Source organism: Asparagus officinalis, chromosome 6 (assembly GCF_001876935.1).
Source record: "Asparagus officinalis chromosome 6, Aspof.V1, whole genome shotgun sequence".
In the NCBI taxonomy this organism is placed as follows: domain Eukaryota; kingdom Viridiplantae; phylum Streptophyta; class Magnoliopsida; order Asparagales; family Asparagaceae; genus Asparagus; species Asparagus officinalis.
The window spans coordinates 17150625-17170911 of NC_033799.1; the positions used below are offsets into that span (position 1 = coordinate 17150625).

Genomic DNA, 20287 nt, shown 5'->3' on the forward strand with positions numbered 1-20287 from the left:
ATGAGTGAGAGTTGTGAGTCGCTTCATGAGCAATCCCGGGAACCAACACTGGGGTGCGGTCAAGTGGCTTCTACGCTACTTGAGATGCTCATCTGATCGTTGTCTTGAGTATGGCGGGACAGATTTGCAACTAGAGGGCTTTTGTGATGCAGACTACGCCCGGGACATAGACTCGAGAAGGAGTTCGAGCGACTACATCTTCATCTTGGGTGGTGGAGCGATAAGTTGGATCCAAGCTACAAGATACTGTGGCTTTGTCAACAACCGAAGAAGAGTACGTGTCTGCAGCAGAGGCAGCAAATGAGTTGCTATGGTTGAAAACTTTTCTTCTCGAGCTTGGGGTGAGCTTTGAGAAATACCTCATCCACTGCGACAGTCAAAGTGCCATTCACTTATCAGAGAACGACGTATTTCATGCTCGAACCAAGCATGTTGGCGTGAAGCATCATGCCATACGAAGATGGTAAAGTAGAAACGAGTTCAAGCTTGTGAAGATTGATACGAGATACAATCCAGCCGATATGCTGCGATATATGCTGACCAAGCCAGTTCCGCTCGAGAATGTAAGGCTGTATGCAGCCTCATATGGCCTCCGTTGAGAATGTTGAGGACAGTGCAAGACGCCAAAGATACAAGACATCCGGATGATGCAATCAAGAATGATGTGAATATATGATTGATACTCAATCAAATCTTCAATTGGGAGATTGTCAGCCGCTCTTTGTTGACAAAGGACAGTTAGGCACCGAAAGTTGCCGTTTTTTGAGAAAAAATAAAAAAGGTGGTGGGTAAGGAAATCTCATCCTAAAAACAACTCCTCTCATAGAAGAGTAAGAGAGAAAACACAGAGAGAGATTGTGAGAGTTCTTGGAGTGTATCTGATCAAGAGAGGGTGTTCTCTTTGATTTATTCTTTTGGGATATAAAAGAATTTGGCGTCGTCGTTGCACCGTAGAATAGCTCCGAAGAAGTGAACCGCGTATATCTGTGAGTACTGTGATTGATTTTTGTGCCTTTATTCTGTGTGTTACGTCTCCGTTCAAGTCGTTATTGTTGGTGTGTATCCTAACACCCCCCCAACCCCCAACCCCCACCCCTCTCCTCAAGACATTTTTGGCAATTCTGAATGCATTGACGTGATGTATTTTGCAGACAGTAAATGTTGTTAGTACTTAGGAATATGTCCACCATGTCTGAAAAGGACTGACTTACTAAGGAATTTTGATCGCCAGCTATCTTAAACTATACATATGAAAGCTTATATGAATCTGTCCATAATGTAAAACTCGAATCTATCTAGGAAAAAGACTTCATTGTTATATTAGCTGTTTCTTGGTTTCTCCATCCAAGGCAGATTCTGAATCATTATTGAGTAATCTATAACTAGAAACTAACATAGTGGCCTTGTTATTTCCAGAGATTCCCTTTTTGGCCCTTCCTGAGTCCAAAAGCGTCCACATGACAGTAATTGAGAACCAATAGTCTCCTGTTTCTTTGTTATGCATTCTCCTGAGTTAATTGGTTGAATAAGCTTAATTTTCTTTTCGTGGACTATTATATTTAGTTATATAACACGACATGGTTTCCCTTCATGGGAGAGGTAAATCTATCCTGAGGCGCGCAGAACTCAAAACTTCAGGATCCACACAAGCCTTGCATATCCGCAGGGAGATTCGCTGTTGTGCATGTTAATTAACCATAAAGAGAACAATGATGTCAAGAGTCCTCGAAGCGAAGAGGAGGCAGCAGCAACAATGGCAAAGGACCGCAAGCCCTTCATACAAAAAGGAACCACACAGTGGCAAGACCAATACTCAATCCCTTTACTCTGTCAACCAATCTGACGACGACGAAGAGGGTTGGTGTGGCATAGCAGGAGAGTTTCCTTTAACGTTTTGTGGTGGAGGCGGCGGTGGGAGCAGTCTAGGGCTAAAAGAAGTGCTGCGATCATCCGTGCAGGTTCTTGGTATGAGCAGCCTTGGTATAACTGAAAAGATCGTGCTTTTAGATGGGTCGACGTTTGCTACTAAGAGATTTAGGAAGGTGGCTGTTGGCAGGACAGATTTTGGGAAGAGGGTGGAGAGGGTGGCTGCTGTTTGCTGGCAGTGCGATTACTTGGTCCCCGTTCGGGCTTACGTTTATTCGAAGAGGACCAAGCTCGTATTATGCAACTATTATCCTATGGGGAGTCTTGCTGATCTTCTTGCAGGTAAAAATTTATCGTATTCATGTTCATATTTTTTTTTCAGTATTCGAGGAGATCTTATGAAGAAAATTAAGAACAAATTTTTAGGATTGGTTATGTGTGTGTTTTTTGAGGGAGAATATAATCGTTATATCTATTTAGATATTCAATCCTGGCATGTAGAAATAGGGCTCTGCAGCATTAAAACAGTGCATGCGGGAAGATGCGAAGCAATCTGACGTTGATTAATGCTTTCTATAGATGAACGGGGTACTGGTGTCCTCAGAAATTGATAACCAACATCACGTTGCATGCAATGGAAACATTCGGTTCAGTCGCGAGGCACCATTTTTTTGTACCAAGGACATTTTTTTTCTGAGAATTTCCAAAATATTACACATGGAAAACTCGTACAGTAAGAACTACATTTGAATAGGGGTTAATATTCGACTAATATTCCTATTCATATCAATTGTGAGAGAAGGTCTTATTAAATAATGTGTATTCCTTGTTTTTACTTTGGAAATATCTAAATTAGCTTTAAAAAGTTTTATTAAAGTCAACTTGATGCAACAAGCTGCAAATGTTAAACACGCGCATATACTTACTTATACACATATCTACATCTCTCTATGTTTTAATGTAATTACATGTACTGTCCCTGCTATTATCTTATATCCCTTTTGATGTTCATGCAGGTAGTGATTGTATAATATTCCTGTTCTGTGTTGGTACCAAAGTTACATAACTAAGTTACAGAATATCTTAAAGCTTATAAACCTCTCTGCATACGCGTAAATTTCCATATTTTTGAGAGTCACCCCAATTATAAAGGAAGACTGCATCCTTGTACAGGGAACAAGTCGATTTTTTGTTAGCATGTATGATACATGTATTTGTCGATCTGAGCTATAGTTCTTTGGGTAATTTAGCAAGTCAATTTTCCAAATTACTTAATGTACCAACTTTTACGATGTACATATATAGTATACATACGTCTCCAATATCCGATACTGCTGGGAATGATCCTATCTGTGGTTTACTATAGTACATGATATATCTTTGTATTTAGTTACCAAGTACCGCATTGACTCGCTTATTGATATAACTTTCAGCATCATGCACATTCATTATTTTCTTACTAAGTCGAGGGTAATGGTATACTGACATGAAAATACCATTATATAATGCGTCTTTTTTTTTTAACCTTCTCATCTAAAGTGGAAAATTTCTTTGTAGGAGCCAGAGACCTAGGACACACCCAATTGAACTGGCAAATGAGAGCAAGGATCATCCTACATGTTGCGAGCGCTATATCCTTCATTCATTCTCAGCCTCTCTCAACTGAAGACAGACGCTTTCGATCCAATATCCATGGCAATATAAAGTCCTCCAATGTCTTTATTGGTACCAATTTCTCTGCCCATCTCTCTGATTATGGCTTTGCCCAGCTTGCTCGAACCATTGACACCCCCAATATTGCCCGGGCAAAGAAACCTTTGCCTACCACTTTGGGGGTCGAAAATGGCAAGAAGAAGCGTTCGCAAAAAGAGGATATCTTTGATTTCGGCGTGATGGTTTTCGATGTATTGGGTGGTGCGAGGGCACCTCATCAAATACACTGCATCGTCGAAAGGGTGGAAGAAATAAAAGCTGGGACTTGCCATTTTTTCGAGTATTTTGTTGAAGGGCAAGCGAAGGTTCAAGCATTGAGAGTGTTGGAGGTGGCCTTGGCTTGTACTCATGAATCCCCTGAGGCTAGGCCCTCTGCCGATGAGATACTTGCCATGCTTACTGATGCTCTGAGTAATAGTTATAAACTCTCTAAGTAATAGTTATAAACTACAGGTGATGATAATATATCCGTGTATATACATGAAGACTCTATTTTTATTGGTTTGCTCTTCTCTGCGTTATATGGTTAGTGTTTGAACATTGCCTGGTATGGTTATACATTTGTCATCTGCAGTACAAACAGCTCGAATCAAAGCTAATGCTGACTACGCACAAGGGTAATCACTGAAAATCAGTAAAAAAGAGGGGGTTTTCACAGAAAAAGAAAGGAGTCCGTTAAATTGCTGCGCGCATTCCTGCATTGCATCAATCAGAAATGTAAAAAGTAAATGCAGGTGCAAAGTCGGACGAGGAACAAGAATTGGCAGTGGAGATCCACACAACCATCTGACGAATTCGGACAAAAGTTTGAGGTTCCTGAAAATCAAAGGCATCAGTTGTCGAAGTGAAAGAAACTATCACATCAAGGATCAAGCCACATCCAGTTGCATACATGAAACCCTGCTACAAAATTGCCCCTCTTTTAGCAACATCTTTTTACAATACAAACATTGTATTAAATAAGAGAAGATGCATTCTGCCTCATCTCTCATGCTCATCTCTATGCTTTCTTTCCCTGTACTTATTATCATCTCGATCTCTTTTCTTTCTTTCCAGGGACATATCATCATCTCGGTCTCCTTCTTTTTCTTTCCCTATTTGCACATGCATCATCTCGATCTCTCCTCTTTCTTTCATGGTAATCCTCTCTCCTATACCTATCGCTCTCAGATCTCCTATAATCTCTCTCATCCTTCGGTCGGTGACTGCTTTCCAAGCTTCTCCTGTGATCTCTGTGTGCTCGGTCATCTGCTCTCTCGTCAGCTCTATTTTTATCATCATATCTAATATTTTTGTCTTCCAGATCTTCATCAAACACCATGTCATACCTGCAGAAATTTCTTTATATGAGAGGCAGCTCCATATAAATATTAGAATATAGGGTTAATTGCAGATAGACCCCCCGTACCATCGCCAAATTGAACTTCACAACCCGGTAGTTCTAACATTGCAGATAGACACCCTGAGTGAATTTATGTTTTTGACCCTTTTCAGGGGGACTATCTGCAGCATATATTTTCACTCAGGGGGTCTAACTGCAACAGGAGAACTACCAGGATAGTAAATTTGATTTGGTGATAGTACAGGCGTCTATCCGCAATTAACACTAAACTATATCATTGTTTATCTTGATTTGAATAGAGACCTCTTGCGACCATCTCCGCCGTGTTGGGTCTGATCATTTTTCAGAACATATTTTGGTCCTTGCTGCTTGTTATTGGAGCCTTGTTGACAGTCCCGGGCAATGTGATCAGTATTACCACACTTGAAGCAGCCACCTAAGATAGAGAATTTGCAATATGAAATAAATTATGCGATTCTTCTAAATGTTCGTTATGTTCAATATTTAGTTGAGACTATAGTTTAAAATATACCTTTACGATCTTGACTCCCTTTACCATGTCTGTATTGGTTCCACAATTTGGAAACACTTTGGCTGAAATCCACATGTATTCTGCGGTCATCAATCAACACATTGTCCATCTGTTCGATTACAAATATTGACACGGTCAAAGTTCTGGATTAACATCTAATAGAATCTCCACATGAAACCGAAGCAGGAATATAGATATTTCTGATATACTTGTACCGATTGGAAACTTATAGCCACAAGCTATAAGTCAAAAACAAAAAATTTCCTAAAATAGTATTTATACATGTATTGTCAACAAGAAAAGTTTTTTTTAGAGGAACAAAGATGGTTTGAATTAGGCATTAATGCAAATCTACAAGTGATAAAGGTCAATAGCAAACCACGGTTGCATCACTTTTGGCCCAAAAGTAGCTGAGCTAACCCAAAGGTAGTAACTAAGATAAGAAACTCAAGAACAAGCCAGTTACTGTACTATACATTCAAAACATATTACAAAGGTGTAATATTATATTAGACATACATATGGAGTAACATAAAAGTTACACCTACCTATGAATAATTAGGTCCATTCTGACCCTTTCATTGCGAAATACAACTTTTAAACCTATAAAGATTAATAATTGCATGAATTAGAGATTTCAAACTGCCTCAGGAAAATAAAAATAATTGTTTTCAAGATTGTTACAGGTTTGCTCTTTTTATCCTATGAGATACATATATTAGAAAATTTCACCAATGAGATTTTGAACCCATGTGGACATTAAAAAGTATGTGTGACAATGAATACTTTAGATCCCCACCCTAATATAAATCATTGGCCTGACCGCCTATTAAGGCTTGCAAAGAGGAAAAAATGTACAAGATCATACTCCCTTTAAACACAGGAGTTTGGGAAAAACTTTCCCTAGACGAAACTACCCCTAACTCTCTTGATCATTACATTGTTATCATATCATAATTAATATGTTTAATCCGAATAATTAGAATGTATTCATAATTTATTTGAAAGTATAGTCCTTATATAAAATCCCTATCATCAAATAAGTTTCTATCCCTATCACATGGACTTCCGCTGCGCATGGCCGACTAAGTGTGCTAACTTTTAAGCATACACCAGTGTTTTCAAAGGCGCGCGCCTCATGCGCCTTACGATGCGGGGCGGTGGTGAAACGCCCCACTTCTGATGCAACAGCGCTTTTTGCGCCTCGCGTACATCCTTACCTTGTGTAGGGTGCATGTAGTACATATCCTCATATAGTTTTGTTTGTTAACATTTCAATCGAGTCTTTATACTTGATATTCCATATCCCAAAAAGCAAAATAAATCCATTAGGCCTTTTTAGTAGCCTTCAATTGAGGACCATTACTAATCCTTTGCTTGAATATTAGTCTTGATGTAACATTTGATTTGAAAATTTATGAATTTTGCTACTATATTGGGTGTTAGCATTAGAAATTAAGGCATTATATTGTAATTTTATAGTAAGATATTATTTATCATGACATTTTTCATGTGAATTCTAAAAACATGCTTTTTCGCACTTGATTATATATTTTGAAAAATTATGTGGGGGGTGTGCACCTCGCATCACTCGGGCGTGCGCATCGCGTTGCGCCTTGCGCATGTGCGCGCAAAGATGCTTTGCACCCCGCATTGCGCCTCGCGCATTGATAACACTGGCATACACTAATCTCCTACTAGAAATTCTATTAGATAAATAAGTAGCAATAAAAATTTTCATCTATGTCCTCCAAATTTTTTATTTATATATTAAAAGTTAATAGATCTACTTTGCCATGATATCATCCTTGGGCATGTTAATCCATAATCACTAACAAAAAGGGATTCTACTTTGCCATGATATCATCCTTGGGCATGTTAATCCATAATCACTAACAAAAAGGGATAAAGTTTCCACCTAACCTTCTAAATTTTTATTTACAAATTAGAAATTAGTCCAAATTTAATTTGTCTAGGGATTTATTTTTTCTGTGTGGGTATGTAGACCATTTCATATTTTGAAATAACGACGTCAGTAAGATTTACCGAGAAAAGTGTAATGTTATGATAAGTGTCGTATTTGAGGAGTTAAAAATTTTCATCTAAGTCCTCCAAATCTTTTCTTTAAATTAAAAGTTCGTCGAACCACTTTACTATAATATCATCTCACCCATGTCACAAATAAAAAGGGATATAGTTTCCATCTAACACCAAAAATGTTTTTTATTTATAAACTAGAAATTAGTCCAAATTTAATTAGATAATCCAAATTTAATTCGTCTAGATATTTATTTTTACTACAATGGATATTAGATCATTTCATATTTTGAAGTAACGACACCAATGAGATTTACAGAGAAAAGTGTAAGATTAAGGGGGTGCTATGAAATCCCATATTTGAGGGCTTTAGATCAAATTCTCAAAGTTGAGAGGTGTTATTGCAACATTCCCAAAACTAAGGGAGTTTCTTCAAATTAAAATAGTTACGGGGTTTTTTTAAGCACCATAAATGTCTTGGGGGTATCCTTTTACTGCTTGGGAGATTTAATAACCGAAATGAGTCTTTAGGCCATTTCACATATTGAAGTAACAATGTCAGGTGGCTCTACTGAGAAAAGTGTAAAGTTCAGGGAGGATTATTGCAATATATTTTATGGTAAACATATTTATCTCACAACTGAGTTATAATAAAGAAATAAAGAAAAAAAATCATGACATCTAACCACGTGCAATTCATGTGCATCCCACCTACCTAGTAAAATGAAATGCTCAAGTAAAAGAACGAATAACATAGTGCTTTTTACTTACCTTGAAAAAAGCCCGTTCACATGCCTCGTTGGTTTCAAACTCTGCAAAATGAACCAGAAAGTTGCCGTTAACATGAAAATCTATGGTGCACAAGGCAACACTATATAGTAAGTACTGCCAAAAGAAGTATATCTATGAAAATATATGGTTACAAGTTTTCAATATTACATATGCATAACACTGTGCAGCAGTGATCATACAACAACAAAAAGAAGAACAAGGCCTTTATGTTCCAATAATCACATGGTCAATTAATCACCTTAATTGGATAGGAACATCATTAACTTCTAGTTTTCAACATCATTTGTCAATATAATATATCAATGAAACAATTAACCATGCCTGAGATGGTGGTGGAACTTGAAATGTTCATGTAGATGTGGGATGAGAACTTTATGCAAATGGAGATGGAAACCCAAAAGAGGGAAATCTAAAGAGAAGAGAAGAGAACAAAAGAGTAAACTCGAAGTAAGGCAACCCCACAAAGCTGATTGATAACTGGGATACAAACATACAACAAGGAGGTGGTGGCTCGTGTTTACGATGAAGGGATAGGGAAGAGCAAGTCAATACTCAGGTTAGCAAGATGATAGCAATCAATCCTCATATCAAGTCTTCAGAATTATTGAAGACCTTAGATTCATTCTACTTATAAAATAAGAGGAGATGTAATATGGACACATATAAAGACTAAATGCACTCACCAATAAAAGCATAGCATAGGCTATCTCCAGTCTTATAATCACGAATTATATCAGCTCTGAAAAAGTGAAAAATCTAGTGACATTTCAAGAAACGAACAAAGAGAAGGGAAAAAAATATAACTAGTACTCACGATGTTACGGTCCCAAAACGAGAAAATATTGTAAATAAATCCTCGTCCTGCATCATTCAGGAGACAACAATTAGCACGTTATACCTTCTAAAATAGCTATTTAAACAATCGAACTAATGACGAACCTGAGTGACTGGATTAAGTTTGCAAACAAATAAGACATTCTCCGGTGGCTTTATCTCAGCATCTGGGATGTCTCCTATCTGATCACATAAATTTAATGTAAATACGCAAACAAAAGCAATTAAATGGATACAACTATAAGAAAGTTGCAAAATTTTGGTAAAAGTTCGTACACTCTCTAGAATAGCTGCATTAGTATGAGCATCTTTAGCACGAATCAACTCCTCAAGTTCTTCTGGTGCTAATTTTTCATCCATGGGCACCCAAGTATCTTCCAGGCGCTCCTCTGCTGTCTGCATATTTACCAAATCATACTCCCTTTAAAAAAGCACGAGTTCGGAAAAATCTTTTGGTAGACAAAAATACCATTGGAATTTAAATATTATTCCATTAAGTAAGAGTAAGTTGATAAATTGATAAATTTTTATTGGATATACATAATATGAAGATAAGGATACAATTTAAATTGAAATGTAAATCTAAATAAAATTATTAAATGTCAAATTTACAAATGTCTACAAAATAAAGGGCGTATATGCAAAAACTAAATAAATTAATGAGACAAATAATGTCTACCCCAAAGGTCGAACCCGAAAATAACGTAGACCTACAAATGTACATAATGTGGATGAAATATTTACAAACTCCACCAAACAAATTAAAGAGAAATTATTCTCAAAATTATAAAAAAAATTAAGGAAAACAAAAATCATACTCCCTTTAAAAGCACGAGTTCAGGAAAAGCTTTCCATAGTCAAAATTATCTTGTACTATTTTAAATATTTAATTTAAATTATAATCTATCCTAATCATACTTATATCCTATCCTAATACCCCATGAATTATCTATAGCTCAACAATTTAAATAAGATTAATGAAATATATAAAACAGCTCCGTAGTATCAGCTTAATACATGGAGTATTACAAAAAAAAGCAAAAAGTTATAAAAATTAAACAAAATACTCTCAAAAGTTTAAAATTACACAAAATAAAAAGCTAAAAATTTAGAACTTGGCAAAGAAAAGAATAATTGTGTGATATTCTTTCATTAAGATATATAAATATAACTTATAATCTAAGGTTTACTATCCCTTTTCATAATCTGAAAATAGTCAAGTTGATACTGGTAAAAAAATAGGAATAATAATAGATTAAAAATATCCAGTTAAAGAATAAAAATTTAAAAATATATATGATAGACCAAAGGTCGAACCCGGGAACAACGTAGACCCACAAATGTACATAATGTGGATGAGATATTTATAAAATCCACCAAACAAATTAAAGAGATAAAAGTCATTCTCAAAATTATAAAAAAGAAAAATTAAGGAAAACAAAAATCATATTCCATTTAAAAGCACGAGTTCGGGAAAGCTCTCCATAGTCAAAGTCAAAATTATCTTGTACTATTTTAAATATTTAATTTAAATTATAATATATCCTAATCATACTTATATCCTATCCTAATATCCCATGAACTATCTATATCTCAACAAATTAAATAAAATTAATAAAATATATGAAACAACTCCGTAGTATTAGCTTAATACATGAAGTATTACAAAATAAAAATAAAAAGTTTTAAAAGTTAGACAAAATACTCTCAAAAGTTTAAAATTACACAATTAAAAAAAATAAAAATAAAAAGTTTTAAAAGTTAGACAAAATACTCTCAAAAGTTTAAAATTACACAATTAAAAACTGAAAATTTAGAACTTGGCAAAGAAAAGAATAATTGTGTGATATTCTTTCATTAAAATATATAAATATAACTTATAATTTAAGGTTTATTATCCCTTTTCAGAATTTGAAAATAGTCAAGTTGATACTGGTAAAAAAATAGTAATAATAACAGATTAAAAATATCTAGTTAAAAAATAAAATTTAAAAAAAATATATGATAGATTAAAATATAATGTAATTGTATAAATTAAAGTAATTGCATATAATTTTACCAATAAGTTAGAGCAGCAAAAATACATAAGTATCATTAATTGATAGAAGACTAAATCGCAAAAAATTGATAAAAGATTATAATATAATAACTTAACATTAATTTATTATAATCTATAATATTGATCTCTAATGGTAATAATATTTATAGGGTAAAAAATTATAAAGATTTATGTATGTAGAAGTATTAGAAAATTTAGAGATATCCTTTAAAAGAATCAAGTGGTTTTCATTTCAAATGGAATTTGAAACGTCCATGAATCACTTTAATTAACACTAACATAACTTATATTTATCAAAACAACACCGACTGAATACACTCTGAAGAATATATTAAACAACTTTGTTCCAATCAAAGAAACATTCTTCATAGAAGATAAAAGAAAAATTACCATGTCATGACTCTGTGTAAGCAAAAAATATAAAACTGCCCTTTTTCTTTTTCTTATATAGTATCATGACCATGCATGCGACTTTATATAGGGGTATGACTACTAACGGAGAATTAATTCTTAAAGACACGATCAAAGATAATGATGTAATAACACTATTAGAATTTAAGATCTCTAAATATGAAGATAGTATATTTCATTACTAAAATTTTTATGAAATGCCACTAAATATAAAATTCACCTTATATTTGTCTCAAATTTATAAAGAAGATATGCATGTCACCGTAAATTACGTCAATAATATATATCAATCCAAAGATACAACTTACTGAAGAAATAAGAGATTAATAAACAAACAAAGCAAACATCCATATAACACTGTAAAGAAAAAATATTACATTTTAAAGCTAATAATACAACGTTCTTTTAGAGTAAGCTTCCAAGACAAAAGCATCTCCATTAAGGCTCTTTATAAATGCAGCAAAATTTTAAATTACTAATATATACAACCATTATAATATTCGAAAGAGGTATGATCTTAGAAAACCAACTCCAAAATTCATGTAATTAAACATAAGAATAATTTAGCAATATACAGACACATTATTGCACCTTTAAGGCAATGATAACTATCATTTATAATAGAGTTGAGCAGTGGTTCTATGTTTGCAAAGGCTGCAACAAGAAAGTGGATAGAGATGTTAATAATAAGTGTCCAGATGATATGGTTCTATGTTTGCAAAGGCTGCAACAAGAAAGTGGATAGAGATGTTAATAATAAGTGTCCAGATGATAAATGTTGTAGAATCACCGATGTAGTACCAAGGTTAAGTGATATCTCTTCTTCATGAAATAAATATATCAAAATTAAATATTAATATTATAACTTAAAGCAAATTGACAATAAAAAATATAATGTATTTAGTTCAGATCCTCATGAAAAATAACACAGATAGAGCAAAAGTAACATTATGACACAACAGAAATTCTTATTGAATACACAACAGAAGAATTAATTACAAAGAAAAAGAGATAGCTTCTAACCTTATTTAAGTAATAAATTAAAAGCACACAATTTTATATATATGAAATTAACATTTATTCTTATTAAAATAGGAAAAAAAATCAAAGTTCGTATTGTCAGAAGTTTGTGTTGAACATAAGAAATATATTCAACTTTTTTGTGAATTTAGACGAGAAGACAAAAGATGAATAAACTCAAGGAAAGATAACATGCTCCAATCTCATATCACAATCGATGTAGACGATGAAGACACTACTCTAGAATTGCTCAGGAAAAAGATAAAGATGAAGAAGGATTGATCTTGACTCAATAAAAAATAAAATTGAAGCAACAAAAGATAATGATTTGTGAATTGTTATAAAATAGTTTTATTTTTTAGTAAAATTAGGAATCTTTAGAAGAGATTTTCATAAACTATTTTTAGTGCTTTCATATGCACGTGAATGTTTTTATCATATAAAAGTGTACTGGAGTTAACATTAATATTCAATTTATAATTTTTTTATTAACTATTTTCTGTTATTTTTAGCCCACTTTAAATCAATCATCTTGACTCGTTGGCTTTATTATTCATCTTTCTTTTATAATGTTATTTTTTCAAGTGTTTTCACTTTCATAACACTATACTTCCTCAGGTCAAGCTCGGTTTCATGCCGATCCAAATAAAATAAAATTTTAAATTGGCTTTAGATTATATTTATCTCCTGACAATTCAACTATCAACATAAAAATTTGAACTAGGTGTAGCCTATTCAAACAAACATCAAATAAATAAATAATCAAAGTGTAATCGAGGAATAAATTTTAGTAAGAAAATAAACAAAAAATACTTAATCAAAGTGAACAAAAATTATCAAAGAGTAACTGAGGAATAAATTTTAGTAAGAAAATAAACCAAAAATACCTAATCACAGTATTTAACCACGTGCATTGCACGTACATAAAATCTAGTAGAAAGAAAAGAAGACCATAAGATAAGTAGTAAAAAGAAATTACGCCCAACAAAACAGAAAAAACAGAAAAAGAAACAGAATAATGTGTGACAGGATAAAGCTAAAACTAGAATGTTGATGTGATGATGACAGGAAGAAATCAGGCAGATAAAGAAGTTGCTAGTCAAACATTTAGAAGTTAGACAAGGAGATGACCAGATGTCAGTTAGAAGTGGAGGCTTAAAGTTTAAAATTGATTATTAAATTCCATGCTAGTCTAATTACGATGACAAGCGTTAGATTCGTAAGCATTTGTGATTTTCTTTTTCTACAGGTCCATTAGGGACAAGACATGCTATTATTTCTCAAGGTTAAAGGTGATTTATCATTTATACAATATAAAACATGCAACTTACATAAGGCGCCAACATCCTACGGATTTTCATGAACCAATGACGATTTTGTCATGTAATTTTGTAATCAGAATATTGTTTAGAGCAAAGACTTACAAAAGCAATAAAGGAACCAGAGATGGATCCCTAGTTATCATATTTGGCGAGAACTACTGTACCACAATGGTAAAGCATTTGGGCAACCATGCAAGAAGGATGTCATGTTCTGTGCTCATATACAAAATTATGGAGCACAATGGACCAACGATACTGAGATGGTGTAAGGTATAAAACCTTAAGATCAAGTAAGCAGGACCGTACACACACATATGAACACATTTGCACGTGCACTACCAGAGTGCCACAGACCAAGCTGCTGTGAAAAGCACCTAAAATTAAAATTACCTCATCATGTGGTTTGCCCTCTGGAGACTTATCAGGAATGTATTCAGAAAGCTGAGGAGGATCTTCAAATGGATCATCCAAAATGTATGTATGTTTAATCCTGTACATTACAAGCACCATAAGCAATGAACACGTAATGAAAAATACCTTTAAGAAAACAAGGTTCTAAGGTCTTAACAGTTAATTAATAAGCAATGCTTGGAAAAATAGATAAATAAAGATCCAATAAGTTCTTATTTCTAGGAACTTTAGAAGCTTTTTATTTATCTTTTCTGCAAATCCCTTTGAAGAACGGGATACAAATTATGCAACATTCTTTAGTCATAAAAAAGTGGTCCAGTTGTAAATGAAACAAAAATCAAGTAAGATTTGGAACACGTAGTAGATATCCTTTATCTTTTTTCTTTTCTTTTCTTTTCTGTGTGTTGTTGTACAAGTCATTTTTTACAAAAGCCTATTGGGAGAGATGATGCCTATTAAGAGAGATGATCAGAACATTCAAGTTTACCCAGAGGAACATGGCACCATAGATAGACTTAAATCAATCATTAACTTTGATTTAGCAATTTGTTTTGCTAGAATTGAACTTGTTGAATTTTCCATTTAAATTATCAGTACTTAGTTTATAATTTCATCAATTATAGTTTATTTTCCGTTCAGTTCATTTGAGTCTGCATTTTGTTTGCATAAAGTTTCATTAAATCGCATATTGGAATCCTATTGATTGCGTTACGTCGCCTACTGTGTACAGAAACGGTGAATGATCTATGCTTACATGCGAAGACAAAATCCCTGTCAATGTTTTTTCATTCAGACAAAACTTTGTACTTTTCTTGAAGCGTGGAGAACGTGCACATGCATGAACAGAAGTACTTCTTAATTAAATCAATTAGAAGAAATACATGACAGATCTTTCATAACGGGTGAAATAGTCTGAAGATCTTTCAATTAAGAAAAGCTAATACAGACTGTAGAGTACGAAACAAACCTTATGTCTTTAAATGGTCTGCCTTTATCATCAACAAGTGATTCGTTTATCTTTGCCAAGGTATCTAAGCCTTCTTTTTCTTCAACAAGCCCAAATACCTGCATAAATAAATGAGATTCAATTTCCTGGCTTGCTTGTTATTAGAAGGGTACCCCTGAGGTTTTTGCACATGATCCCCTTAAACTTATGCCCCCGAACTTGTCATTTAACACTTACACCCAAAATAACACTGACAACTTTGACTGCCACGTGCCAGCAGCAAATGATGAAAATGCCCTCAGTTCATTAAAAAATTTACCTTTTCAACAACAAGAGCAGCTCATCCCTCTTAAGATTATTCTTCAACCTACCGTGTGTTTTTCATCCAGATAATCAATATCGTCACGCAGAGTGAAGTAGAACTGGCTCAAACAAAACAAAAAAATAAATAAATAAAATGAAAGAATTAGTAAAGAAAACCAGGTGAGGAAACAAAATGACCAGTCATTTAAAACATAAACATATGATATTTGAAAGTTCTACTCAAAAGCTACCAAAAGCAAGAATCACATCCTTTATTCTCTTTCTATGAAACGCCGTGATAGCAATTGCACATGCATGCATCTCCAATAATATCTAGGACAATAGAAAAATCAAACAAGCTAATTTCCTCGAATTGGAGATTACTAGTTGACTAATGCATCCACATACATACATTTTAGAAAGAGAACACGTATTTAAGTTATACAACTTAAGCTCTATTCCTTAACACAGTTTGTACTGGAACAACTAAGACTCCCATATCAGGATCAGCCTGGACATAAAAGCACATCATGTATTGAGGACCTAAAAAAGACATCTATAAACAGCTATAAGCCTAGGTCAATCCAGTTTTGATGCCTCAGGATTCATTAGAAGGAATGTATAAGTAGATAAAAAACACAAGATCAACAAGAAAAGACCTATAAAACCAGTATTTGCTTATATGACTTGAGAAATTGTACATACAACAGAAAGATATGAACTGTTTAAACTAAAGAATAGCTTTTATTCATTAGCTTTTATTCATAACTTATAATTGACATAGGCCATGATATTGTCTTCCTAAAATACAGGGTGAGAAATTTCCAAAAAGGACCTTCTAAGCATGAATTCTCTGTCATTCATTGACAAACTGAATTATGTCCACCTCCACAAAAACATCACAGAGTAAATTAAAAGTTACACCAAAACTTAACCAACCAATAAAAGATAAAGGCATAAAATAAACATCCAAATCCAGCAGATGAAGAATCATGAACCCATGAATTATGGTATTGTAACCCATATATGCCGGGGAGTCTGTTATTAACTTCTAGCAAATTTAAGCTGTGCAACTGCATTGCATCATGCTTCTTGATAGGATTCACAATAAATCTCAGGTGGATAAGAAGGTCCTCCTATGGCTGATGTAGACACAGAATCGTACCAATCTTCTCCAACTTCAAATAATAAAACATTTTACTGTTCTGATTCATACTTCATTTTAGCCCTAACATGCTAAGAAGGTAACTATTTCAGCTTGCAAGAAACATGACAAGGATTCCAGTTACTTTGCAAATGTTATGGTATACCTGAGAAGCATTGCAATCCTCACCAGCACTAGCCATTGCTACAGTCCCCATTTTAGAATGTTTTAAGTCTGGATGAATTTCATCCTTAAAAAAGCGAGCCTGTTCACCATAGAGGAATCTGAAGGATCACAATGTAAGCCGAATGTTAAATTTCTATAAAAGAAATAAATAAGCAGAGTAGCCGATAAATGGAATTAGAAATTAGAACTGAAACAATTAACAGATAGAGACAGATATTATAAACAATCAATCATAATCAACTTTATCTAAGACTTGGTAGCAATTTCTAAGCGAACAAACTATAGGTAACAAAGGGCGTCACCGCAAAAATTTTAATATGGTTTTCCACAGGAAATCACCTCTATCTCTAAACGAGGCACGATTAACCAATACAAAATGAAATACAGAAATCTGAAGTCATATGCATGATCATTAGTACCATACATCCTCAAGGATCATTAGTAACATTATTACAGCTTGCCAACACGGTTCACCAATAATTACCTTAAACTTAAGACTAAACCGTATAATAGCTTTCACATTGTTGCATGCTGGATACTGGTAGTATTTCTCAACAAGAAGTTAGTCTTCGCCGCAAAAAAGTAACAAGCCTAAAAAGGGAAATAATTCAGGATCTTTTGCATCAGGACACTTAACCCCAAGTGTATAAATATCTTTAGCCCTCAAGCCTTCCTCAAGTACAAATAAATAGACAACAGTTACACTTTTCTTCACTACAGAGAGTTGGATTGCTCTCAGAAGAAACTCTTAAAAGTATAATTTAAATCATAAGTTTACCCAATATTTTGTTACATGCTGATCGAGGTGAGACACCGATCCATCAAATAGATGCTAATTGCTAGAATTAGGGAGAAAAAAAAAACAAAACCCTCAACTTCAAGCCAATTTAATTGCATCTTGATGATTGATAAAAATTCTATAATCTAATATAATGGATTAGAGACAGAATATCACGAAATTGATATAGGGAATTTTGACTCTAGTGCTTATTTCAGAAAGATTTATACCAATACTTGGTCCACCACGCAAAGTTAAAGTCTTAAAATGCAAATGTTACTTTACGCCAAGCTAGATGTGATCAGCTATTGGAAAAACAAGTTCCTTTTTTTTAAAATGCAAATGTTACTTTACGCCAAGCTAGATGTGATCAGCTATTGGAAAAACAAGTTCCTTTTTTTAAAAAAACAAAATTAATCCGCATGTCAGTAAAAGCTACTAACTTGTAGACGGAGTCACCTCCGGCGCCGGTGCCGGTAGGGTCACCGGTCTGCGCCATGAAATCCTTCTCAACTTTGTGAAACAAGCAGCCATTGTAGTACTTCATCCTGCAAACAATCAAGAATTCAAATATCAACCAAATAAAAGAATAAATCACGGGGGTAGAAACGAGAGAGAGAGAGAGAGAGAGAGAGAGAGAGATTGTACTTGCAAAGCTTGAGGAAGTTCTTTGCGGTCAAAGGGCATCGATCGGCGTGAAGATCCACCACGACGTCGCCCACGCTAGTCACGATCAGAACGGACATCGCTCTAAATTTTGAGTAATTAGGTTTAGGGTTTTTACTGAGATTAGATGCTCTGAACTGAACGCCAAATGGACGGAGGAGTCGACGAGGAAAATGGGGGAAGGAGAAAGTAGGGTGTTTGCCGTTTTGCGGGTCGGGTATTCTTGGATGTCGAACGAATAGCACCGTTTTTAATGTTTCTTATTCTGAATTAGTCCCTCAAATCATGGAAATTGCTACTACGTTCCGCAACTCTTCATTTATCTGAAGGGGATTTTTCGATATTAGCCCCTTACATCTTAAATATTTTGGTAATAGTCCACCAGGTATTTGAAATTGATATCAGCCCCCCAAATCTCATGATCATGTTGAAATGAGTCCACCCACTTAAAGAATGCAAGACTTGAGATGGAATATTAACTTTAACTTTTAGCTAGATTGGTTGTTATGCCCCTTTGGTTACAAACCTACGCTCATTACTCATTTAACTTACACTCGTTTAGAATGTCAACCTCATTTCATCACAAACTCAAACCCAATTCAACCCTCATCTTCTCGAACATACCGTTTATCCTCAAACCTATTTAATTCAATCTCCGATGGTGCCTATAGCCACCAATGAGCGGATCATTATCTCAAAATTGGACAGTTGTAAAGCTTCCGAGCTGTTAGATATCGACGAATACAACTCAAGAATTGATGCTACACATTTGGGATACTTCCATTGGGAATTCTAATGGGTAAGAAGCGTGGAAAAGGCAATGAAGACTGAGATTTGCTTGCATTAATGAAGAATGCACTGTTGGAAGACACTACAATTAATATTATTGAAACCTTGTATTTTAGGAAATCCTAGTTGTCGTGGATATAGGAGATCAGTTAACCATATAAAATTCATATTTTTGTCTCTTAATCTATTACTCTCCGGTAACTGCTTTACTCTTTTGTTCAAACTATTATTTTCTTGGTGTTTTCATATTGCCCGGTGATTGATTGGTCCATAAAGAAGAAGGAGATCTAATCAGGGTGTTCGGTGACGCTTCCACAGGTGATGCTTATGCATAAATCATTGGTTAGTGCGCAATCATCAGTGTCAGGTTGCGGGAGGCATGCGCCAACAATTGGTGGTGGAGCTAAATGTCAATTTGATTAGAATTGTCTTTGAGGAAAGTTTCAATATTCGCAGCATGGAAATGGAAAAATTTTTAGTTATGAAGACTGAGTGTAAAAAGATCAATGGTAAAAGGGATCTTGGGCTTTGACGGAAAAGGATGGAGGTCGTCTTGGTCCAACATGACTTAGATCAAGCTTTTGCTAGGAGTGAACAAGAAGTCGGAGAAAATAGCAAGTGACATGTCTTACATGAAATGATCAAAAGTTGTGGAGTACAATTCTACTAGCTCATTCTTACGAAGTGGGGTGCCACGTAATTGAGGGGAGGATTGCACTTAGTTTGTGGAAGAAATTTTAGGAGTTGTACATAACCAAGAATGCATCCACTAACTTGTATTGGAAGTAGTAGTTGTATGGACTGTGGATAAAGGAATGTACGATAATGTTAGAGCATATGAGAAACTTCAATAGGATAGTGACCGAGTCAACAGTGATAGGGTCAAAGGTTAAAGATGATGACAAAGCGAGAAGTTTCTTGAATTCTCTTCGAGCAAGTTAATAATTTCTAAACACATTGCTAACTATAAGGCAAGGCGATAATCACCAAGATCGAGATCAAAGCAGTGTTCCTCACGGATGATTTTCAGTGACAACAAGATGTTGGTGATGATTTGGGTTTTTGATGTCATGTCGGTAGCAGATGTGTTTGGAAGATATCTAAACGGGACAAGTTCGCGAGCTAAGCTGTGCTTC

General features: G+C 34.5%; 1 protein-coding gene across 1 annotated transcript; it reads right to left on the minus strand.

Moving 5' to 3' along the window:
• LOC109845379 (peptidyl-prolyl cis-trans isomerase CYP59) lies at positions 4588-18569 on the minus strand. The gene is made up of 14 exons (XM_020414630.1): positions 18345-18569; positions 18140-18244; positions 16899-17016; positions 15657-15707; positions 15307-15404; positions 14319-14418; positions 9393-9512; positions 9222-9299; positions 9097-9143; positions 8966-9021; positions 8262-8302; positions 5454-5562; positions 5225-5357; positions 4588-4907 (listed from the first exon to the last, which is right to left on the minus strand). Exons 1-14 carry the CDS (start codon positions 18440-18442, stop codon positions 4646-4648), a joined length of 1416 nt encoding a protein of 471 aa, XP_020270219.1. The 5' UTR covers positions 18443-18569; the 3' UTR covers positions 4588-4645.

What these genes read in the sequence shown, in the direction of transcription:
- LOC109845379 (XM_020414630.1), bottom strand. Translation starts at nt 18,442, where the DNA reads ATGTCCGTTCTGATCGTGACTAGCGTGGGCGACGTCGTGGTGGATCTT. An exon ending in AGGATTGCAATGCTTCTCAG is followed by an intron (nt 15,708 to 16,898) that starts GTATACCATAAC and finishes TGTTTGAGCCAG; the next exon opens with TTCTACTTCACTCTGCGTGA. An exon ending in CCTATGCTATGCTTTTATTG is followed by an intron (nt 8,303 to 8,965) that starts GTGAGTGCATTT and finishes TTCATTTTGCAG; the next exon opens with AGTTTGAAACCAACGAGGCA.